Here is a 24467-nt window from a genome sequence, read left to right as displayed (position 1 = left end):
ATATATTCTTTTAAGTATTTATGGGAAGAGTTAACTCCTATAACAGATAGTGATGAGCAAAGTATGCTTCAGAAGCCAAAGGAGAGAAATAACCTGTGACTCATGCTACTTCCCAGAAATACTGGAATGCAACCCTGGATGCTGCCTGAACTGCATTTAGGTGCCATTTGGAAAAGATGGCAGATGCCTGACTATCCGGTAGGATGACTCACTTTGTATAAACAAAATGGCCCAGGGAAAGGAATTTCCTGGTTCTTTAAGTCATTGCCTTATAGTACAAAACTTGGAGTTCTGTGACAGAATGTGCAGGCTTCAGCACTAACGATTGGACATCTGGGATATTCTATCACTTATAACCAAGGCACCCTTGGGAATAGTTTTATATATTTAGCCTCAGTTGGAAACTTGGAAATTATTAGGTCTAGTAATAATGTTGTTTTCTAATACTTTTTAAAATCAAATTTATTTAAACAATACAACAAAATTTAATCAACAATATAGTTGCCGTTGTTTTCTACTACTTGTGCCCAACGCTCAGGAAGCATTTTAATCCCTCTGTTGTAAAATTCTTGTGATTTTGATGCAAAAAATTTGGTCAATGCATTTTTGAGGCATTCTTCATTATTAAATTTTTTTCCAAGAAGAAAGTTTTGCAAAGAACGAAACAAATGGTAATCGGAAGGGGCAATATCAGGAGAATATGCAGGTTGAGGGAGAACTTCCCATTCCAACTGGCGCAGTTTTTCAGCAGTGATTCTTGCAGTATGCGGTCGTGCGTTATCGTGGTGAAGAATTACGCCCTTCCGATTAATCAGCGCGGGTTCTTTTTCTCTTAAAACTGGGGCTAACCTTTCCAATTGGGCACTATACACTGCACTTGTAATGGTTTGGTTAGATGGTAAAAGTTCATAATGAAGAATTCCTTTAAAATTCCACCAAACACACAACATCACTTTTTTCGCATGCAAGTCAGGTTTTGGCGTGGGCTGCAGAGCCTCATTTTTGTCCAACCTTTGAGGCCGCCTTTTCAAATTAACATACAGCACCCATTGTTCATCTCCAGTAACAATTTGCTCTAAAAACGGCAAACGGTTTTGACGAGAGAGGAGCGAACTGCAAATTGTGACTCTTTGATTACGGTTGTTGTCGGTCAACTCATGAGGAACCCATTTTCCAAACTTTTGGACTTTGCCAAGTGCACGCAATTGATTGGAAATTGTTTTTTGTGAACAATTTAAAGTTGTCGCAAGCTCTTGTTGGGTAATTTGAGGATTTTGCACCAAAAGAGCTTGAAGAACTTCTTGATCAAAGTTGGACACACGGCCTCGACCACTCTTGTCATCTAACGAAAAATTTCCCTCGCGAAATTTCTCAAACCAACGCTGGCATTTTCTGGCGCTAACTGCATCTTGACCAAGAGCACTACAGATGTTTTTTGCAGCCTCACTTGCTTTTCTTCCTAATTGGAACTCGTAAAGCATGCAGTGCCGAATATGCTCTTCATCCGCCATCTTCTTAGCCCTAGTTTTGCAACAAAAACCAAACCAAACACAAACTTTTTCAAGCAAAACTTGTTAATTGCACTTCACACATTCTGTAGATACCACGTGTTTGAAGGTTATGTCAATACAAGTCAACGCCAAGCAAGATTTTAAACTAATGTTTTAAAACGACATTAATTATTACTAGACCCGTACCTAGTGTGATCCCTACCACACATGACCAAAGAACACTGAAGTTGGAAGGAATCTTAGGTGTCACCTAAGTTATCACTCTATCTGAAGCCTCATCCCTTCTATTCTTTTTTTAATAAGAGGCCACTTTTGTTTGATCATTTCCAGGGGAGGGTCCCTAGTGATGTCTGGAACCAGTTCTTTCCATTGTTCTTTATTCTCTGTCTCAGTGCTGTCACTGAGACTTTGGGGGTATTTGTTATAAAGCATTATCATAGCAGTAGTTGACTATTACATAGGATATTTTGCCAGAACTACCTAAACAATAAGTTCATTATTTTGAGTTGCTGTAGGAGAACTGCCCTTATTTAGAAGGATAGCATTTCCTGATTACAAGTACTTCAAAATAAGTAATCTTGGCCCCTGGAGGCATGAAAAGGAGTAGACTATCCCAGCTAAATTAATACAGTCAGGGTATGTGAAGAGTGCTAATAAGAGTTGATGTCTATGAAGTCCAACTGTCATTTTGTCATCAAGGTCCTCACTAAGGGGTGACTTTTTTTCATTCTTTCTGTGTCTTCCTCTTCATCAAACATTTATTGAGCACCGACTGTGTGCCAGGCCTTATGGGTAAGTACTACTGTGAATAAATGACACAAATCTTGCCTATCACAATATAGTGAATAACAGGAATCTAAGTCATTGGTGTTCAGCTGAGAAGAACCAACAATAGCATAACTGACTTATCTGATAAAATGGTGATAAGACTTTATCAGGAGAGTCCTTTGGGAAGTTGTCACTAAACTCTTCTTATAGGATTAAATTCAGGCTTGTGTTTTTGTGCCAAATCCCAATCTGTAAAATTCAACTGCTGCAAGTGTCCAGACAACTTTGCTAGCAGCTCTTAAAGCGACTGAAACATTTCCTCTCATAGGGCCCTGAGGAAAATCTCAACTGGGCTGTGAGTGGCTGGGGCAAAGCAGCTTTGAAGCCCCATTTTGGGGTTGGGGACAGTGATGATTAATGTCAAGGCTTGCTCCTGGGACAGCATTCTTTTCTCCCCTCAGAGGTGGGGGATGGGGAACTACCCTTGAAGTCCTTCTTAGTAAGCTCTTCAGGAAAAGGGTTTGATATTGGAGATTCCCTCGAAAGCTTGCTGCTCCCCTCACAGGTTTTTCCAGCTTAATCCCTCACTCTCAGGTTTCTCTTTGTCTGGAGCCAGCCCATCCCCACCAGGAATCCTGACCAGAGGTAGCTCTCTACCCTCTCTACCCCCAAAACCCCCTCCTCCCAGCCTTACCCTCCTTCCCAGATCCCCCTTCACCTCGTGGCCCCTCCCCCATGCCTGCTAGGCCCTGGGCCCTGGTTCCAGCACAATTTAGAAAAAGTAAATATAATACATCTCTCCCTGCTGCCTCCCTCAACTGATGACCTGCCTCACCATTACAACTGACAGGTTAGCAGTGGGCTCAGCGCACTTCCTGTCTGCGTGGGTGGTCCTGGGGATCACGGGGAAGGAAGCTGACAGCTGAGAGCAGGGCCAGGGATCACCATGTCAGGCACACCAGAGGGAATGGGCTGCTTTGGTTTCACTGCTCTCATTTTTTGTTCAAAGCCCAAGACAAGGGCCTTCCTGGAATTGAGGAGGTCTAGGTTGTTGGGAAGAAAGGAGAAAACCTCACTCCATCCCATCCCCTCACTGAAGCCCAAGCTCCTAGGGATCCTGAATGGTCTGTAGATTCGGTTCCACGAATGAGCCTTTGAGGAGGTGACCTTAGGCAATTGGCATCACCTGCTGGGCCTCTTGGCTCCCAGGAGCATGGTCCAGCTGGTATGTAAAAACTCAGAAGCCAGCACTACAAGAGACCCTGGAGGTCACCTGGCCCAGTAGTTTGAAACTCTTTATTATTATCAAGATACTCAATGAAAAAAAGATTATGCACACCACTCACTTCTATTGGCATAGCCATGTTCTGAAACCTCCCTTGTTCTCTCACTCAAAAATAATCTAGGAATGTGAGCAAGTGAGGTGGCATTAGCACTGTTTTACTTTGTATTTTAAAAATATATTATTAGCAGTAGTGCATTGCTTGTGACTTATTACATAATTGGTTATGACCACAGAACAGTGAGTTGCATCTCTGCAAGGAAGAACTCATCTGGTCTAATTGCCTATACACTTGACCCTTGAATAGCATGGTTTAAACTGCAGAGTTTTTAAACTCAATGGTACTGATAAATACGGTATTATAAATATATTTTCTCTTCCTCATGATTTTTAGTAACATTTTTCTCTAATTTACTCTATTATAAAGATAAAGTATATAATACATATAATGTACAAAATATATTAATCCTCACCCGAGGATATTTTTTTTTCCATTAAATTTTAGAGAAAGTGGAAGGGGGATGGTAGGTGAATGAAAGAGGGAGAGAGAAAGAGAGAAATATCCATTGGTTGCCTTCTGCATGTGTCCTGAGGATCAAACCTGCAATCCAGGTACATGCCCTTGACAGGGAATCAAACCTGTAACCTTTAATCACTGAGCACACTGGCCAGAGCTATATGTAGGTGTGTTGTGTTTTTTATTTTTACTGTGTGGGGGGTCAGTGCCTCCAACCCCTGCATTGTTCAAGGGTCAAATATAATGTCAAGGAGGAAAACGAGGTCCAAAGAGATATTTGACATGTGCAAGGTCACATTGCTAGATAAGGGCAGACCTGAATTAACACCCAACTCTCACCTGACAACCTGGAAAGATGGGAAGGAGAGATACTGATCTGCCCTACAGGGACCATCTGAAAATAAAAGAAACTTTCACTTTGAAAACACGCACGCAGAGAAATCAGAAGTAGTGGTATAATTACTATCACCAAGTCTTCGTTATCCATGGGGATAGCAGAAATGAGTGCCTCCAACTAAGTTTTGACATGTGTGAACTCAGTCTTCATTCCCACCAAGCTGTTTTCCAGAGCTGCCACCTATGAACAGCATGGATGGGTTCACATTACACCTTCTCTTATTTCCCTAGCTTCCTCGCTGGAAAGGAGTTCATAATAGGCCTGTGAGGGGGGAGGGGAGAAGGCAGAAGTGAAGGGCGGGAGAGGGAAAGAGGAGACTTGAAAGGAGGAGGCAGAGAAAGAGAAACAAGGATAACCACCATTCTTGATAATCCACTCCCTGGATTAGCAGCCCATTAAATGAGAATTGATGTCAGCATGACTAGAATTGAGGTTGTTTATTCAGTCCTGCTTTACTGGTTTACCCAATACACTTCCAGTGCCCATGCTGTGGCAGGGGCTGTGCAAGGCCTTGCAATTGGAGGAAGCTGCCCGCTGAAGTTAATTAGCAACAGACATCACTGATTTAGGAGGCAGCTTGTCTGAAATGTTATGGGGGTGGGAGCTGAAATACTGAGGATGGGGAGAAGGGTGAAGTTAGCGGAGGGAAGGTGCTTTTGGGAGGAGACAGAGCTGGATATGGTCATGTGAATGGGAAGACAAGGAATTCCAGGGCAAGGGAAATATGCAAGATCAGGCATGAAAGGCTATGGGTAAAAAATGGCTTATGGCCGGGACTGGTTTGGCTCAGTGGATAGAGCATCGGCCCTGCGGACTGAAAGGTCCCGGGTTCGATTCCGGGCAAGGGCATGTAGCTTGGTTGCGGGCACATCCCCAGTAGGGGCTGTGCAAGAGGCAGCTGATCGATGGTTCTCTCTCATCGATGTTTCTAACTCTCTATCCCTCTCTCTTCCTCTCTGTGAAAAATCAATAAAATATATTTTAAAAAGATGGCTTATGGGGTTCATTGTGGCTGGCCCTGGTATGCATAAAAGGACTAGGGTTCTATAAATTGACAGGATGCCCCACGAAGGCTTTGTTAAGGATATGAGACTCTGGAAGTTTCTGAACAATGGATGATAAAACCAATACTACCCTCTGAAATAATAAAAAGGGCAGTTGTGGGATGGTGGTCGCAAGTGACTGTGTTGAGGGTATAGCAGAAAAAGCAGCAAGTAGAGGAGGCTAAGAGGCTACCCACAGGACCAGCTTCCGGAGATAGTCCAGGGGAAAGACCCACCAGCTCGATGGGACTGTGTGGAGACAGAAAGTGAAGAACAGTGATGCGGAGATTTCTCGGCGAGGGGCCTGGAGGATGGTGGGGCCGCAAATGTGGTAGATAACTGAGAAAATAGTCACAGGAACTAAGTTTCCAGTCAGGAGGGCTGAGACATGTTTTCCCGGAGATGGATTCTTTTCCTGTTCCTGTCTAAAGCCCCAAAACAAGTCTGAGATGATGGCTGGGAGAGGAGCCTCTTGTTTCCAGACTGACTTTGTGCTGACTCAGTTGGAAGTTTCTAAAACCCAAGGATGTTCAGTGAGTGGGTAGTTACAGGCCAAAGGCACACTAGAGTGGCCAGTTCTCTGTCACACACTTCTGCTCAGTCAAATAAAAGCTGCAAAGACCTAATACCTTTAAAGCAAGAAGTTAGCTGCATTTTTTCTATGACAACCAGGTCCTTTCTTGTGACTGTCCATTTCTCTCTGCCACTGGATCCTTAGGGCCTGCAGGGCCTAGGCCCATTTGTTGCCTCTGTGTCCTCAGTGCCTGGCACGGGTACTGACATACTATTAGCCTCAGGGATGGCTTGGAGGGGGCGGTACAGAGGGAAAGACTTGAAATTGGAGTTGAACTTAAATCCTGAGTCTGAGTGAGAGCATTCCACTCTGTCCACTTCCACTAATGACTTGATCCCTGAAGGCAAAGGAGCAAATTAAAACCAGAAGTGACTTTTCTTTGAGGGGGAAACCCTGATAATAAACAGGGTTTACTTTGTTCTTGGGAGATGAAAATTGCTGCATATTAGAAATACATATAAAAATGTTTACGGTGAAAAGGAAGGCTGGACCAGATATCCTAAAGAGAAGCAAGGTCTCTATTTCCCTGCTGCTAAAGGAAGAAGAGTTAAAGAGACATTCATTCAAGAAATATTTTATTGAGCTTTTACTATGTTTCAGGAACTGTGCCGAGTGTTGTAGCTGGAGAGAAATAAGGCTCAGTCTCTGCCCCTAAAGCACTCACATTTTCTTCTATATCAGAGCAAGTATAAGAGAGACTTCTTTTTTTTTTTTTCAGGTATAAATTGTTTATTGATGGAAATCTACAATTCTGCTATAGAAATTAAGTCTGCTTTCATGAGCTTGCAATAACAATGTTAAATATGTTCAAGAAGACAATATATTCTAGATGTCCAACCAAGACAAAACCCTTCAAGTAACTGGAGTGATACATATTAAAGCTGTATGACTCCTAAAACAGAAAAATTTAGTGGGACGTTTAAGAGTAAGAGAGACTTCTTTAAAATGCCACAGGACGCGGGACATATTGTTAAAAATCGGGACTGTCCCACCAAAAGCGGGAAGTCTGGTCACCTTATGGTAGGCACAAGGTACAATATACAGATCTTGTAACATAGAAACCACACCTGAAACCTAATGATGGTGTCGACTAAGGCCCCTATAATGAATTTAATTTAAAATAAATAAAAATAAATTCATTCATTTGTTTTTATTTATCAGACATATTATTTGCCTGTTATGTGCCAGGAAATGTACAAGACTCTGGAAGATATGGAGATCAATAAGCCTTAGTCCCTACTGACTGATCTTTGGAATATAATAGAGTGTGTCTGCTGAAGGACAGATATGTGAGCAATATATCATCAATGTATGTATCAAATGCAATGCTGAGACGGAAAAGCAACTAATTAATGATTTCTCTATAGAAATCATTAATTAGTTGGTGGTTGCACTCTCTATAATTTTGGTGTGAATTTTTGCCAAAAATCACCAAGTCTACTAGTTGTTGTTTTTTCATCTTCTCATGAATTTTTAATTACCCAACTTTGAGAGAGTAGCTGTCTATTTAATAATACAATGGCTCACAAATTGGAGCATATTTCCCTACTAGTTGCCCAGTGCACAAAATTCGTGCATGAGGTTTGGGAGGGTTTCCTCAACCCAGACTGCACCTTCTCCAATCTGGGACCCCTCGAAGGATGTCCTACTGCTGATTTATAGGGATGGGGCCTAAACTGGCAGTCAGACATCCCTCTCAAAATCTGCAACTGCTGGCTCCTAACCGCTTACCTGCCTGCCTGATTGCCCCTAACCACTCTGCCTGCTGGCCTGCTTGCCCCCAACTGCCCCCTGCTGTCAGCCTGCTCATCTCTAAATGCCCCCCCTGTCAGCCTGATCACTCCCAACTGCTCCCCCATGCCAGTGTGCTCACCCCCAACTGCCTTCCCTGCTGGCCCGTTCACCCCCACCTTCCCTCCCCACTGGCTTGCTCACCCCCAATTGTCCCCCTGCTCGCCTTCTCACTCCAAACTGTCCCCCTCCCCACACTGTCCTGATGACCACCAACCCCCATTGACGGTCTGCTTGCCCCCAACTGGTTCCCCTGTGGTCCGCTTACCCCCAACGGCCCGCCCCCCACCGTCCTGATCACCCACAACTGCCGTCTCATCCTGGTCTAATCACCCACAACTGCCCTACCCTCTTGACCTGTAACCACCTCTACCTCAGCCCTGCCACCATGGTTTTGTCCAGAAGAATGTCCTGAAGGTCTCCCAGTCTAATTAGCATATTACCCTTTTTTTAGTATTGATACTCTGCCTTCCTAGGGCCCAGGGCCAGGGCCATTAAGAGAAACAACACTTGACACTTCACATAGTTTTTATATGTGCTAGACACTCTTCTAAGAACTTTACAGATATTGATTTATTAAATACAACAATCATATAAAGTAGATATTATTATTATTTACAGCTAAAGCTAATTGAGACACAAAGGTTGGCCACTTACCTAAAGCTGCCCAGCTAGTTGGTGATAACACTAGGTTTTGAACCTAAGGCACTTGGCTCGAGGGTCTCTGATCTTAACCACTCAAAAGAGAAAGCTTTGTAATAGCTATCTGGACAGACAGCCATGTAAAACCTACACAGATAATTGGGTGGGGAGACAGGGCACTGGAATTGGAAGGTGGAGGTTGGCAGACAGGGCTAAAAGATTTCTCAAATAAACCTTTTTCAAATGGAAGCCTCAAATCTCTGGCAGCCAATTTTTACTGAGAGGATAGCAGGCATAGAATAGCATCTTAAATACAAGTAATCATCTCTGTGTAAATATCTAGTTGGAGAGGGATTAGAGGTAGCACTTAACTGAAGGTGAAAAGCATAAGAGAGCTATGTGTTTACATAAACTGGGACTTGATGTTTTCTTTGCCTGTTGTTCCTGAAACAGACACAATGATTGTTTCTTCTATGGTGAGTTTATTTAGAATACAAAGCTCAGGTTTTGCCGGGAATTTTAGATCCCCGGGGCTAGAACAGAAATTTTGAGGTCATCTAAAGCTATAAGGAATAAGTCCTTTTCTCTACCCTTAATAAACACACACACACACACACTTTTACAACACAGAAGAGGATAAATATCCATTAGAAATAAGATGGGAAGTACCTGGTGCCCAGAAAGGCATTAGTGGCCCTCTATTAAAAGTGATTAACCAGCCAAAACCGGTTTGGCTCAGCAGTAGAGCGTCGGTCTGCGGACTGAAAGGTCCCAGGTTCGATTCCAGTCAAGGGCATGTACCTTGGTTGCAGGCACATCCCCAGCAGGGGGTGTGCAAGAGGCAGCTGGTCGATGTTTCTCTCTCATAGACGTTTCTAGCTCTCTATCTCTCTCCCTTCCTCTCTGTAAAAAATCAATAAAATATATATATTTTTTAAAAAGTGATTAACCAAAGTAGGCAGGAGTCATCATGCAAATACAATGATGTTAGATATTGAGTGAATCTTTTGTTGGAGCTGATTGATGTTTTCCAACACTCTAGATTGAATAAATGTTTAGATTATATGTCTAACCTCTTGGTCCTATGTTTTTAATTCATTAGTTCCAAGTCTTAGAAAGAGGTTTCTCAAATATCCACCTCAATAAAAGATCAGAATTATTCAAAAGTAGCCAGGAATTTGAAAGTAGCTAGTCTAAGTTGGGACACTTCTCATAATGGAAAACTCACGGCTTCTAAATCACATATAAAACCACTGTGTTTTATCAGTCTGTACTATATGCACTCCTGTTTTAAAGCCTATTCAAGAACAACTGGAGGCCCAGTAACTAGAAATCTATTTCTCAACCTTAAATATCCTCAGGTTTTTTTAGAGAAAAGTTGACATCTTACCCAGACCTACCTTATCAGAGTGAGGGACTCTCCTGTACTCTCCATGTCAAAGATGTATATACCCTGTTTCCCCGAAAATAAGACAGTGTCTTATATTAATTTTTTTTCCCAAAGTTGCACTAGGTCTTATTTTCAGGGGATCTCTTATCTTTCCATGCACTAGGTCTTATTTTCGGAGGATGTCTTATTTTCAGGGAAACATGGTAACTCTTATCCCAAGTGTGATAGGACTAATTTACTTTTCCTTAATGGAAGCTCTGTCCTTAAATTTTAGACTTCACTGTTTTTATTTCAGCTTTATCAATGATAGAAGCCATGCAAAGGGATCCTGAGGGACCAAATTTCTCATTTCAAGATGAGGAGAGGAAGCTCAAGGAGAAGAGATTATCATCCTAGTATCAACTTGGTGATAAGAGTTGTTCCTGGTTCTCATTCCATGATTCTTTCTGCTGCACCCTCCTCTACTTTTATGTGGCACTGAAGGTGACATTGTGTAACCAGGAAGCCTAGGAAGGTGCAGTGGTTGTCATTTCCCAAACCTTCCCAAACCTTCTCCTCACTCCTCTCCCAGACCACATGTCTGAACCTGCATCCAGTGGAAGGAAAGATCACTATCTCTTACTCATTTCCATGTACTCTGGAGTCAGTCCAGTGTATGGTTCCAAGCTGTAGTCTAGGTCCCACTGCTCTGGGTGTCTTGAATGGGCAGAGTCAGTTTCTCTAGGTTCTGTTTCATCTTTCAGCTTCCGAAATAGTTTTTTTAGCTTCCTGGAAAAGAAATAGACCAGTCACCAAAAGCCTTTGGAGGACAGAGTTAGTTCTACAGACAGAAAGGAAAAACACACTAAGTGTTGGCACTAAAGTTATCTCTGATCCAAGGACAGATAAAGAGATATGAAGGAAAATGTTTTTTTTTTAAAGACAACCTGAGGAGGTCCTTCATCAGGATAATGAAAGGCTCCCTCTCAAAGGATCATGAAAGAAACTAAATTCTTCTTGCATTTTAATAAGCAACAAGAGACTTGGTCCTGTCTGCCAAATACTGAGATAGTCTTATCATCTAGCAGGTGACCTATCTGCCCTCTTCATGGGGAAGAGAGGGTATCCAGAAAATAATAGAAAGATACTCTTCTCCAAAGTAAAACATTTTTCAGGTCTTGATAACACAAATGACACGATCTTTCCATTAAAGCAAGGCAAAACACTGTCTACCACTGCTATGTCTTTAAATCACTCTCTTTCCAATTCTTATCAAAGTTCTAAACCCTAATGTGACTGTATTTAGAGACAGGGCTTTCAGGAGATATTTAAGGTTAAATGAGGTCATAAATGCAGGGTACTAACCAATAGGATTGGTACCCTTATGAAACAAGGAAGATACAGTGACCTCTCTGCCTTCCCCATGTGAGGACACAGTGAGGAAGTGGTCATCTGCAAGCCAGCAAGAAGGCCCTCACTAGAAACTAAATTCTTCTAGTACTTAATTTTGAATCTTCCAGCCTCCAGCACCTTGATAAAAATAAGTTTCTGTTGTTTAAGCACAGTCTGTGGCATTTTGTTATGGCAACCCAAGCAGACTAAATCAATCGCATGCAGGACTTTTTTTGGCCTAGAACAGTGGTCGGCAAACTCATTAGTCAACAGAGCCAAATATCAACAGTACAACGATTGATATTTCTTTTTAAAGCCACATTTTTAAAATTTAAACTTCTGCTAATGCCACTTCTTCAAAATAGACTTGCCTAGGCCATGGTATTTTGTGGAAGAGCCACACTCAAGGGGCCAAAGAGCCACATGTGGCTTGTAAGCCGCAGTTTGCCAAACACTCATCTAGAATAATAACAAGATAATAATGGCCCAGCCTCTAGAGTTGGTATAAGGAATAAGTGAAAGAATGTTTATATAATTTTTAACACAGAATCTTGACATGGTAAGTATCCAATGGATGGTAGCTATTATCATTTTAATATTAAATGTTAAAATATATCTGAGGGTATAGTCTTTTCATACCTCCCATTGATACACAATATATAGACAATGAAATTAGATGGAGAAGGCTGCCAATTATGCTAACTAGTCTATGGGAAAAATTCTAGGAGATAATTTGGAGAACTAACAGCAGAAGAGACAGATGATAGATTTGAAGAATTTAAAGGGATTTTGAAGTCCATGTTCCATCTAAATGCAGGACACCACCCCCACCTTCCACATTCCTCACACAAGATCATGCCACCCCTGTGTGGCTATTTCCAGACTAGCACTCCTGTCAACATTAGGCATCTATTGTTAGAAAGTGCTTCTAACAGTTTATGGAAATCTAATAATTCAAAATTACATTCTAATCAATGTCTTTCTCATATCAATTGCCATCAAGAAGATGTAGTACAGTGTAGTGGGTAAAGTCTGATCTTTGAGGTCAGAAAATAGTTGTTTAAAGCCCAGATTCACAATTCACCAGTTGTAGTTTCTTAAGCCAGCTATTAAAACTCCATAAGTTTTATTTTCTTATCAATGAGCAAATGTTAACTAGCCCACAGGATTCATTAAAGGAGACAATATATGTAACATGCTGCACTTTGTGCTTGGTACATGCTAAGAGCTCACTAAATATATCTATCATTGTCTCTACCATCACCACCATCAGTAGCAAAGGAGGATTTAAAGAATAAGTTGAGATCCATTTAAGCAGCAGTAAAATAAAATATTTCATAATAATTCAGCAAGCAATAATTCTGTGACATTAAGAAACTGAGAAAAACCCAGATGGAGCCTGAAGATTCTGAAGCCAAATTGAGTAGACCAGCTGAGACCCTATTTGTGAGTCAGAAAAAAAGAAGAGGATGAAGAGAGAGGAAGAGAGAGAAAAAGAAGGACAGAGTGGAAAAGGAGGGAGGAGGTGAAAAAGGAGGTCTAGAACCAGAACTCAAATTGAGACTTTTCCTCCAGATATCAGTAATCAGAAAACTTGGCTAAATTTTTAGTAAAAACTAATTAGTGTTTTAATTAAACATGAAAAATTGAACACATACATAATCCTTATCTATTTCTGAAATGCTACAAAAATAATAATGAATTTTAAAATGTATGAAACCACAAGGTTAAAGAAAACAGTCATGAATACAATAGTGTATTGAGAGATGTAATGAATGTCTTAGAAAATGAACATTAATGAAGAGTTAGCAAAGTTGTTATGGTTGTATACCAAGTGCTTATAGTAAAAGACAGGACAGAAAAGCAAGCCAGCTTATGCTGCAAAATATCAGAAAGGCTCAAAAATTGCAGGCACCAGATATCACCCAAAGTAGTTGGTATTAACTGATCAATGCACTGTTTAAGGAATATCTGTCCACCTATATTTTCCAAGTAACTAACACTTTCTAACATCAGCAGTAACAAAAAGTTTATTTTGAGGAGAACCAGGAAAACTCTAGATCTGAAATATAACCAATAAAATAACAGAAGTTAAAAATAAATAAACCCTAAAAAAAAAAAGTACAAAAGACAAACTAACCATAGGAAAGATAAGAAAATTAATCAATCTAGGAACTCCAGTAGAATGAGAAAGACAAGATCAAGAAAATGAAAATGGTGGGGAAGAAAGTACATAAGAAATACAAGAAAATGTTCCTGGGGTGAAAAATATACATTTTCTGGTTGGAAGAACCTACTCAGCATAATGGTTAAAAAAAAAAAATGGATCTCTGCCAAAGCACATCACCATAAGATTTCAGAAATCTAAGAATAATAAAAAGGATTCTAAAAGCTTCCAGGTACAGAGGGATAAACATAAGTTCTCTAAAAATTATTTCAAATCAAAATGGTATTAGAATTCTCAACATCAGCCATCAACACTGGAAAATTCTAGGGAAATGTATTAACATTAAGGAGATAAAAATCTTAGCACAGAATTCTATAACCAACCAAAGTATACATCAAGTGCAAAGGCAGAATAAAAACACCTTTACACATGCAAGTTTCCTAAAAGATATCCTTCTATGCATCATCCATCCTCATGATATTCTAGGAGGATGAATTTCACCAACCAAGGATATACAGCAAGAAAAAATTCAATATATATAACCCAGCAAACAAGGAATCCATCAGAAAAAGGAGGTGTTGAATCAAACACAGATTGATAGCTGTGTAGAAGATTCCAGTTTATGGATATGCTCTCTAGGAAAAAAATAAATGCAACCAATAAGATATCTGATATATTTGATGAGGTATTCTAGATAGAAAAGTGAACACAAGCAAGTGTTGACAATAATGTGTAATGAGTATTATGAAGGAAGAAGTTTAGGTAATTATGAGAATACTAGAGGTGCATGAATTTGTGCATGGATGGGGTCTAGCTGGCCTGTCCCCAATTGGGGCTGATCAGGGGTGGGACACCTGGAGGGAGGGGCAGTGGGAGGTTGGCCATTGGCCTTGCCCCCTCCCCCCCCCCCATCAGGGCCCCATTGGGGCCAGCCTGGCAGAAAGAGTGGGGCTGTGAGAGGTTGGCAGCCTTGTCCCTGATCGGGGGGGGGGGGGGGGGGGGGGGGTGTTTGATCAGGGGTGGGGCTGGCCAGCCAACCTCCTGCAGCCTCTTCACCCAGCCAGCCCTGCCCCCGACTGGGGTGGGGGGCCAATCAGGGGCCTGGCCAGCTAGGGGGAAGGGTGTGTTATAGATACCAGTCATTTTGGTCATTCCATTGTTCCAGTCGCTTGGCTTTTATATGCATAGATATCAAAGAAACCTAACTTTGCCTAAAGAAGAGGACATTTCCCAGAGGAAGAGATGTATAAATCAAATAAATTACAAGAGATGAAAGAAAAAGCATGGAAAAGAGTGAGAGTTGTGTATGACAGGTGAATGTATGCTCTAGGCCCAGGGAATTATTTGTGCAACAGCCAAAGATAAATGTGAAAATGGCTCAGAGGAGGGACTGAAAGTTCAAAATGTTTGGGGCACAGAGAAGGAAAGAGGAAGTGACAAAAGATAAGACAAAAGATAAGAAAAGTTCATTGCATTGAAGGCATCCTGTTTGCTTCAGCAAGAGATTATGAAAGCAGAGTCTAGGTGATTGCAATGGATGTGGAAAGATGTAGACAGATTGAGACATGCTTAAAGGTAGAGTTAAGAAGCCGGTGATGAACTGTATGTGGAAATAGGAGAATGAAAATGAAAGGGATCTTGGGCATATGGTGGATGGTGACACAGTTTGCTAGGACATGGAACACTAGAGAAGAGGCAATTTTGATAAAAGGGGATGAGGAGTTGGAAGTGGAGGATGCCATAAGATATTGTAGTTAGTCTAGTAAGCAATGTTATATAGGTCTACAGCTCTAAAAACTGGTCTGGGTTTGAGCTCAAGATCTGAGAATCATCGTGGAGACAACTGAAATTCTACAATGAGCACCACATGTGGATTGAGCAGAGGGGAAAATGTCTAGAGTTAAGGGAAGGATGGATGGAAAGGAGCCTCAGAGGGCTAGGAAGGAGTGTCATAGGAACAGGAGGGCAACTGGAAGATCACATGGCATGGGAGAGGGCAGCAGAGAGCTTCCGGAGGAACTATGCAGTCAGCAGTGTAATATACCAAGGGGAATGTCAAAAATGATGAGGGGGAGCCATTCAAAAAGCTGATACAGAAAGCCCCTCAAGAGTGGCATTTAACAGGAATCCTGCACGTTGTATAACATACAGATGGGTCGTTTGGAAAGCTTCAGGTTATGATTCCAACCGTATGATGCACTCGCTCGTTAAAATAACTTCTTTGATGTTACCCCCTTATCCTTTTGTCTGCTATTTTTCTGTCCCTTTTATAATGACAAGTCTGACAAACTCTGTCCAAAAAGGCTCAGAGCCTTTCCTTTGCTTGTGCTGCCTAGGCTCACCCCAAGACCATGGGGAGTGTCTGTCCCACCTGGGGCCTCCTGCCACAGGAATCCGGGCCCCAGGCTGTCGTCCACAGACCCTGGTTCCACAGCCACCGCGAGACTTGTTAAAGAAAGCAGAACCAGGCCCTAAATGGGCCAAAGAAGAGAAACATGTCAACCTCTGAGCTGTGTATTCCTTTTCTTGACACCTGACAAGGTTCAAATTTGTTCCCTAAACTCTGGATTCATGGCCAGATTCCACAGTATTTGAGGAGAACACAGACCTCCACTGCCTGCGATGTCTTTAAAGAGCTGTTTTATGTCTTGAAAGATAATATTTATCACATTTACCAAAAAAAAGTAGAGAGTTTATAAAATCTTACTGGCTGTGTCCAAGGTTATATTCCTGCTATTTTGGGATGTGATTTTGTGCTTTTAGTAAGAATAGGGATGTGAGACATTTTGCCAGTGGAAATATTGCTCTACCTGCTCTCTCCATCCCAGACTTTGCCCAGGCGAGAAGCTGGCATTTACCCTTACACACACACACACACACACACATACATACACACTCATCTTTCTGAATGATACAAAGCCTATTTCCAATTCTGCTTCAAGGAATATAGGACCTAGTTTGAAATAAAATTATAGCGAGGAGTTGGGATGTCATGTGGCATATGTTTCAGGGATGGGGAATCTTTCTCTTTCTGTCAAGAACCATGGGATATTTTTTTAACATAATTTACTGGCTATATAAAATTATCAACTTGAAAATTACCCTGCTACATTTGGTTAAACATTTAACTCACCCCTAATGCCTCGGCAGACCCAGACCAAATGATTTAGTGGGCCATATCCAGACATTCCCACCCCTGTTTTAAAGGCACCACGCAGTTTGGATTCAAAGTATATTTTGCACAAACACATATGGAAGAGGGAAAGGATGGGATGGCACGAGGGGGTGGGAATGAGGGAACTCCCAACAATGGACTGAGATAATAAATGGCATGAGATCAGATTCTGCCTTGCCTCTCACCATGCACAAAGTCATCCCAGAAGTCACTGCTGATGGGCATTATCAAGGGGCCTGTAATGTTTAAGACCACCCTGCTCCTCTCTAGAAAGCATCTGCTACAACTCTTCAGGCCCAGGAGCCTGGGTGGCAAGAGCGAGAATAGTCCAAGACCAGACCACATAACCCAGATTTGTCATGTGTTCCTGGTGCCCAGGTTTCACTGTCTCCCTGAGAAGTACTTTGTTTTTCCATCTACAGGACATCTGAACCAGGCCCAGCAAAGGTGAGATGTGACACTGCCAGGTGGATGGTACATGGACACAGTTGGTTTTACATAGTGGCCCTGTCTGGGACACTTGCCACATTTAGGGGTGGAAAAAGGGAGAGTCTGATGGAGAAGCTTATCCAAGGTCCCAAAGGATGAGTGTGCAGGATTCTTGCACATGCCTGCTATCTGTGCCAACCTTGTGGAGATCTGTGGGATTAGGAGGTAATACTATTACTCTAAACCAGTGTTTCCAGCAAAGGATGCATTCCAGTAGTAGTGCATGTGACACCTTTGGAAGATCTCTACACTTGGTCTTGTATCTTATTAAAGCACTTGGGAAAGCTATTTCCTTTCCTGCTCTCATTCAATCCCACTGACTGCAGTCAAGGAGAAAATCCATCTGCTGCTGGTATGTCTTTAACAGCACCCCATGCTAGTGGATAAGAAAGAAAATGCAGCTCTTGGGCTAATGTCATTGGTTAATAATGTTCTCATTTTATTGTTTATTTCAATTGTTATTTGCTATTTGTGGCAACTGATTATGTTCGTTTTTTTCTTTTAGAAATGTTATGGATTTTAATAAAATTTGTTTAGAGGAAATTGATATGCAAATAGCTATTCAGGTAGATATGAGGGAAAATTTTAAAAATTGATTCACAAATGGCTGAAGATTGGGAAACAGTTCTAATTCAAGAGGGCTGCTGAATGATAAGATTCTCAACATTGTAGTTGTGGTACTTTCAGCAACACACACGCAGAATCTAATGAGAATATTGTACCCTCAGGAGAGAGATCAATTATAGTGGACTGCTTGACCTACAATAAAGATCAATTAGATAGTCTTTCACATTTTAAATTTTTTCTTTGGAAAAATGTTAAAAAATTGCTCTCAGAAGTAGGAAATGAATACTATAGACAGTTAATCTTACAACTGTATAATCTTATATTTTTACCCCAAATACTCTTATCTAGTATGATCACCTGCCTAACTCCTCAGACTTGCTTCTTTATAAAAAAAAAAAAAAAAAATCAAGTCTGTTCTCTAAAATTGGTATTTATCTTCCTTGAGGAAAAACTTTTAGGCTGGCTCTGAAAGGTACATGAGAGCTACATTTTGAACCAAAAGCCACTGGGCCCAGAACAGAAGAGGAAAATCGTATTCCTGAGTTGCTCTTTTCAATCTACTTCCAGGACTTGAAATACAAACATCACATGTAAACATATAAGCAACAATATTCATCAACCTCTTAACAACCTGAAATCCCAAAGAATGGTTCTTCCTTTCTCAAATGTCCATATTTTCCATTTTCTAGATAGCTGAGCATATATCCAGGCTGTGTTTTCCTATAACTATGTTGGACACAAATTTTTCTAGAGTAATTTTTCTGATGTTATACAGTGAGCATATTATACTGTCTCCACCAAAGGGCTAACGGTCATTGGGCTAATTTTTATAATTTACACTGTTCCTTCTTCACAGGCTCAACTGTCATTTCTCTGTGGACTATAAAAGACTCCTTTTTATTTTCTTGCTTATTTCAACAGTGTCACACATAAGGATATTGCCAGGTGCTGAACCCTAGACTGGATGGATCTAATTTGTTCAGAGTAGGCTCTGAGTAGACAATGGTAGGTCCATAAATCATAATCATAGTTATTTCATGTGACCAAACTCAAAATACAACCTGTAGAACTATAAAGAGCTTTGGAGATAGAATAATTAGGGTTTGGTGGAAGAACTTTTTGTTATATGTCCCTGAATTTAACTACATAATTATGTTGTGTGTGTCCTTTAGCAAACTAGAAACTGAAATGAGAAAAAACATTTTGAAACAAAACGTGTGTTTGGAATCACCAGTGACAAGCTTCATTGACTAAAGGAGAGGTTCACAGAATGTCCGAGCTGAAATGAGAGCACCTTAGAGATGGTTATAACACCATCATTTTCATCACAAGATGAGGACAGTGAGATTTAGAGCAGTGACATGCCCACAGCTTTAATTACTATGCAATTAGCATCAATTAACTGTGGCATATTAAACATACATCAAGCATAAATCAGAAAATGTACCCTTCAAGCCAAACAGTTGTGTGTTAGTTTCATCTGTTATGGAGCTGATGGAGTTGATGGGTAGGGAACAAGCCAACATACTGAGCAAACATATGCCTGAGTTCTTGCCCCTCTTACACTCTATCAAAGGCTGCTGGGTCCAGAGTGAGAGGGCTAAATGGTAGAGCAGATGTCCAGAAATGAAAAATGGGCATCTTGTGCCCACAAGCTATATACAATTCCATCCAGAACAGAACAACAATGTACTGGAAGGGCAGATGTCTTTCCCAGATGTTGAAGGGGAATGTAGATTTTCCTTTGTAGCAATGGTGGAGGGGTTGGTTTCAAAGCTGCCCAGGGGCAAGATGTGGCTTTGGTACATCTTTTTTTGGTCTACATAATTTCTGGGTATTTGTCCATAACAACTGTGGTCTGTCTGAGATGGTAAACTCCTAGGAAACAGCCACCATGTGTCTCACCAGCTTTGCTTGATGATGACTATCGCTGACTCTTAATCAGAAAGCTGGAAAACAGGGCACAGCTTCAGAGGGTTCAGTTTCTCAAGATTGATGACTTCCTGTCTGATGCCTAGAGGCTAGCTTAAGCAGGGAGGTAAAATAAGGCCGCCCAGACACCAATGCTTTTACCAACCCTCCTCCAAGAGAAGCACGTGTCAGAGGGCCACCTGAGGCAGTCCTAGTGTAGGGACAGAAAAACCATCCTAAGCATTCAGTCTAATTAATAGTGGGCGATGCTGAGATCTGTTCTGAGCACTGAAATAGTAAAGTTTTATGTGGGAATGTTGAAGATTCTCATTCCTTGAAGTAGAGCTCTCACTATAAAAGGTTTTGTTTCCAGGTAAATGACATTTTCTCCATTATAACTTTATCTCTGTAAGTGTGTTTCTGAGGAAGACCAAAAAATAATATTCTCAGGAGAACTTTCAGACAGTGACAGCCCCCAGAGAGGCAGTTTTCTATGGAGAAAGGAGTTGGATCATACATCCTCTAATGGTCCCATTGAACCCAAGAAATCAGCAACCTTTCAATAGATTTAGAGAGATTCTGGGCTCTTGCCCTTGCCATGGCCCTGAGACTTTGATCAGAGAACTGCCATCTTTATGAGCCTTACATTCTCCATTTGTGGCACCACCTAGGTTAGGAGGTGGTTTTGATAAGCCTGAGTCAGTCTGTTGTTTATTTAGAAAAGATGTCACACTCAAGAGAAATTGTTTCTTTAAACAAAATAATTGTAGACCATCTTGTTTCTTGTTACAAATGTTAGCGGCAGCCTTCTTCAAGAGACAGACACAGCCTGGAAGGAACCCTCAGCTTAGGAAGACTTCTCTGATGGCTCCCAAATCCCTGACCTTTACTCACTCTGAATTCTGACGGAGTTTACACCACACAGAGAGTACCCAGTCACATGCTTTCTCTTTTGTCTCCCGGACTTAAAATGTAAGTTCTGAGAAGACAAGGGCCATTTCATATATGTATTTTTAAATTTTTAAAATTTAGTTACATACAAATCGTGTGCTTAAGTTGAAAGAAAAACAGGCTGTTGTTTTTTTGTTGTTGTTTGGGTTTTGTTTGTTTGTTTGTTTGTTTGTTTTTTTACAGAGAGGAAGGGAGAGAGATAGAGAGCTAGAAACGTCCATGAGAGAGAAACATCGACCAGCTGCCTCTTGCCCACCCCCCACCAGAGATGTGCCCACAACCAATGTACATGCCCTTGACCGGAATCGAACCCGGGACTTTTCAGTCCGCAGACTGACGCTCTACCACTGAGCCAAACCGGTTTCGGCAAGACATGCTGTTGTTATAGACTGAATGTTTGTATCCCCTCTAAAAGTAATATGTTGTATTTTTGTTTTTAATCCACACCCAAGGGTTTTTTCCCATTGATTTTGAGAGAGAGAGAGAGAGAGAGAGAGAGAGAGAGAGAGAGAGAGAGAGAGAGAGACATTAACATGAGAGAGACACATCAATTGGTTGCCTCCTGCCCACATCCTTACTGGTATCAATTGGTTGCCTCCTGCACATATCTTTACTGGTGCTGGAGAACCTGCAACTGAGGTATGTATCCTTGACCAGGAATCAAACCTGCAATCTTTTGGTCCACAAGCCAACACTCTAACCATTGAGCCAAACCTGCCAAGGCCATATGTTAAAGCCTTAATTCCCAACATGATGATAGTAGGAAGTGGAGCCTTTGGCCAATAATTAGGTTTAGATGAAATCAGGATGAGGGAGCCCCTGTGATGGGAGAAGTGCACTTATAGGAAGAGGAAGAGACACCAGAGCTCTCACTCTTTCCACATGCACACAAGGAAGAGGTCAATGAGCGTGCAGTGAGATGTGTGTTGTTTATGCCACCTAGTCTATGCTCTTTTGTTATAGCAGCCTGAGCTGATGAAGAGAGCTAGTTAAATTCAAACTGCAGTATTTGTGGGTATACTCTTCAGTATACAGTTCTCATCTTTTAATATCTGAGTCATGTGAGTCAAGAAGTGAAGGCAGTGGTATTTCCTTCAAGCCTTCCTGCAGTGTGGATACTGTTATGCTGGCTATGTACTTCAGAGCCTGGTTCTCTGACCTGTAAGGAATATTCTGTTAAGCTAGTTGTTCTTCAATTTCTTTACTTCCTGAACTAGCCAGAGTGGATCCTAATGTCCACAACTAAGATGGTCAATAACATGAACAAATACAGTTGGAAAGGAAGGGATTAAACAAGTGTTTTTTTTTGTTTTGTTTTTGTTTTTGTTTTTTTTATAGCAGGACTTCTCAGAACCCTCGATACAATATGCATAGTCAATTTCCAAGGGAGAGAAAGAGGGTGTGTTAGTATCTTCAGCTAACCCCATAGGGACTGATTATTGCATCCCACAACAGTTAATCTTGCAAGAGATTTGCAAAGATCTCCAAGCCTGGTATAAATTTTCCATCCTGGTCTCCTAAACAGAATTGGCCCAGCCAGTATGTGTTATCCTAGTCATCTCTGTCATTCCCTGACTCTCTGATGCTTTTCTGCCTGAAAATATCCCCTGAAAAAGATGTTTCTGTAAACACCAGAAAGCAATATAAATGAAAGGTAAGACAAGTTACATTTTCTTTGACCTGAAGGCAGATTTTCATTTGCTCCATCTTCTTTTCTTTAGGTCTAATGCCTGTGAGTTAGTGTTTATCCTCATCAATATCTCAATGCAAAACTTAAGTGAAAGTTGTCCTTCTATAAAATCTGTATAAACCCATCTGGGAGGGGAGAGAGAATCCATGTGAAAATCCATTCTGTGTTTCATCAGCTATGCATCCTTCTTCTCCAAAAATCATATATTCCACACTTTCTTAGTGACTTTTCTAAACAGTTACATTATGTTTCAAACTTTCATATTCACCTATCCACCATACTGAACATCTGTTTTACTTGTTCACTGAGAGAAGAGATAGCATTAAAAATATTAGACAGCTTGAGGTCAGAGATACCCAGTTCCTAGCTCTGCCCCTTGCTTAACGAAGTGCTTAATTGTTCTGAGCCTCAAACATCCCAAATCAGATTGGCAAACAAGGCTGTGAGAGGAGCCCTACCTTATAGGGAAAATTATTGGCAAGCAGACAAAGGAAAAATAGCCCAGCTATCTGAGAAGAGGAGAGGCCATGAAAATCCTGCTGAAAGTCCAGCCCTGCTGAGCTAGGCCCTAGCAGCAAGGAGGGAGATAAGAAGCATTACATACGGTACTCCAATCTCAAAGATATTGTTCTGGATCAGCTGCTTCCCCAACATGATGATGCTAAGCTGAATGCAGAGTTCCATGAGGCAGCCTCCAGGAGCACACTGCAGAGAGTAAAAGACAATGGAAGGAGTGGTTAGACCAAGTGAGCTCAGAGGAGCAAGGGCATAAATCCAGACATGGTACAATGGGGATAAGGATGAGGCTGGGAGTGGTGGGTGCCCCTGTAAACCACTAGCTAGGCAGGAAACACCAGTGGCTAGCCATACTTACCTCTTCCATGCGGTAACCATTGAACACATAAACATAGCTTCCAGGTCGGCCCACAAACCTGAAATTGAGAAGTGTGGGAAGAGTTAGGAAAAGAGAGAGAAAGCCAGGGCTGCTTAAGGGCATGTCTTTAGAGCAAGAGCCACTGCCCAACATCTTTCTTGAAAGTACTGGTCAGGGCAGGTGATAAATCACCCAGGGACAGTTTATGCCTGTTAGCAGCTAACAATCATCTATAACACCTAGGGTTTACCTCCAGGGGATAGGGGGTGAAGACTAGTGTGGGGTGGGAAGGTCACACAGAGGGTGTGTGTGTGTGTGTGTGTGTGTGTGTGTGTGAGAGAGAGAGAGAGAGAGAGAGAGAGAGAGAGAGAGAGAGAGAGAGGAGAAGAGGAGAGAGATTAAGCACAAAATTTGGATTATCTCTAAGTATATTGTGTGTGCATCTCCTTTCAACTAGTTTTAAGAATTGAGTTCTGACCGCAACTTCCCAGTGAATGCTACCAATTTCCCATGAAATGAAGGGTGAAACAGACTAAAGTAAGTGGAGAGTCCTGGGAACAGGAAAAAATAATCTAGTCTTCTTACTGAAAATGTTCAAAGGAATGGAAGAAGCCTGCCTCATTTCTCTTCAAAGTAACATCAATTTTATTAGGGGATAAGAAGCCAATCATAGAACTAGATAGGAATCCCACTTATTTGAAACGCCATATCTAGGTCCACCTGTTAAAATTCTACTCATCTATTTAAGGCTCAATTTAACCTTTGCTTCTCTGTGATGTTTCCTTGTCTCTATTCATCATTGTAGCTCTTATTACAGCACTTTTTTCAGATTGCAATGTGCTGTTGCCAAGACTACTCTTTCAATATACCACAAGTTTATCTAAAGTCAAGACCCTATTTACCTATTGCCTAGAATATCATGTTTGCCATTTGTTAATGATAGCACAACTAGATAGAAAACACCAATGAAGTATATACTCATTAACATGAACAGTTTCTCTGCTCCTATAATTTCATAAAAGCCAAGGACAGAGGTGCTGGACAGGGGTTGTGGTTTGGGCCATAAACACATTTATAAGGAATTATCAAATGTGAATGATAACAATTCTTGCTACCAATGTCTATTTGATGAGCATTTAGTTCTGGGGAAGCTTTCCTGACTCCTGGGAAATCTCCTTGTAGATAGCCAATTGATCTAATCACAAAAATATTTATCAGAAGTGATTTTACATCCAGACCTATTATATAATGAAGAATTGGACTGGACTTTGTTGCTGGTTCCTGGAAGGAGTCTCTAAATTTTTGGAATTTCTTGATAGGAGTGTCTTTGTTATACTAGTGGGCCCTTGGGATTATA

The 24467-nt window shown here is 41.3% G+C and overlaps 1 protein-coding gene across 1 annotated transcript in view; it reads right to left on the bottom strand.

Moving 5' to 3' along the window:
* ANO2 (anoctamin 2) overlaps positions 1–24467 on the bottom strand; it is a 277160-nt gene that overhangs the window by 23736 nt on the left and 228957 nt on the right. The window contains exons 17-19 of the mRNA XM_084878468.1: positions 23111–23168; positions 22841–22941; positions 10538–10683 (exon numbers count right to left, since the gene is read on the bottom strand). Of these exons, the coding sequence (XP_084734594.1) occupies positions 10538–10683; positions 22841–22941; positions 23111–23168 (305 nt within the window). The remainder of the gene's footprint in view (positions 1–10537; positions 10684–22840; positions 22942–23110; positions 23169–24467) is intronic.

The sequence above is a fragment of the Pipistrellus hanaki genome (genome assembly GCF_964339955.1).
Source record: "Pipistrellus hanaki genome assembly, chromosome: 3".
In the NCBI taxonomy this organism is placed as follows: domain Eukaryota; kingdom Metazoa; phylum Chordata; class Mammalia; order Chiroptera; family Vespertilionidae; genus Pipistrellus; species Pipistrellus hanaki.
Note: the sequence above shows the minus strand (reverse complement) of the source record. Positions and strands in the feature narration are given on the sequence as shown.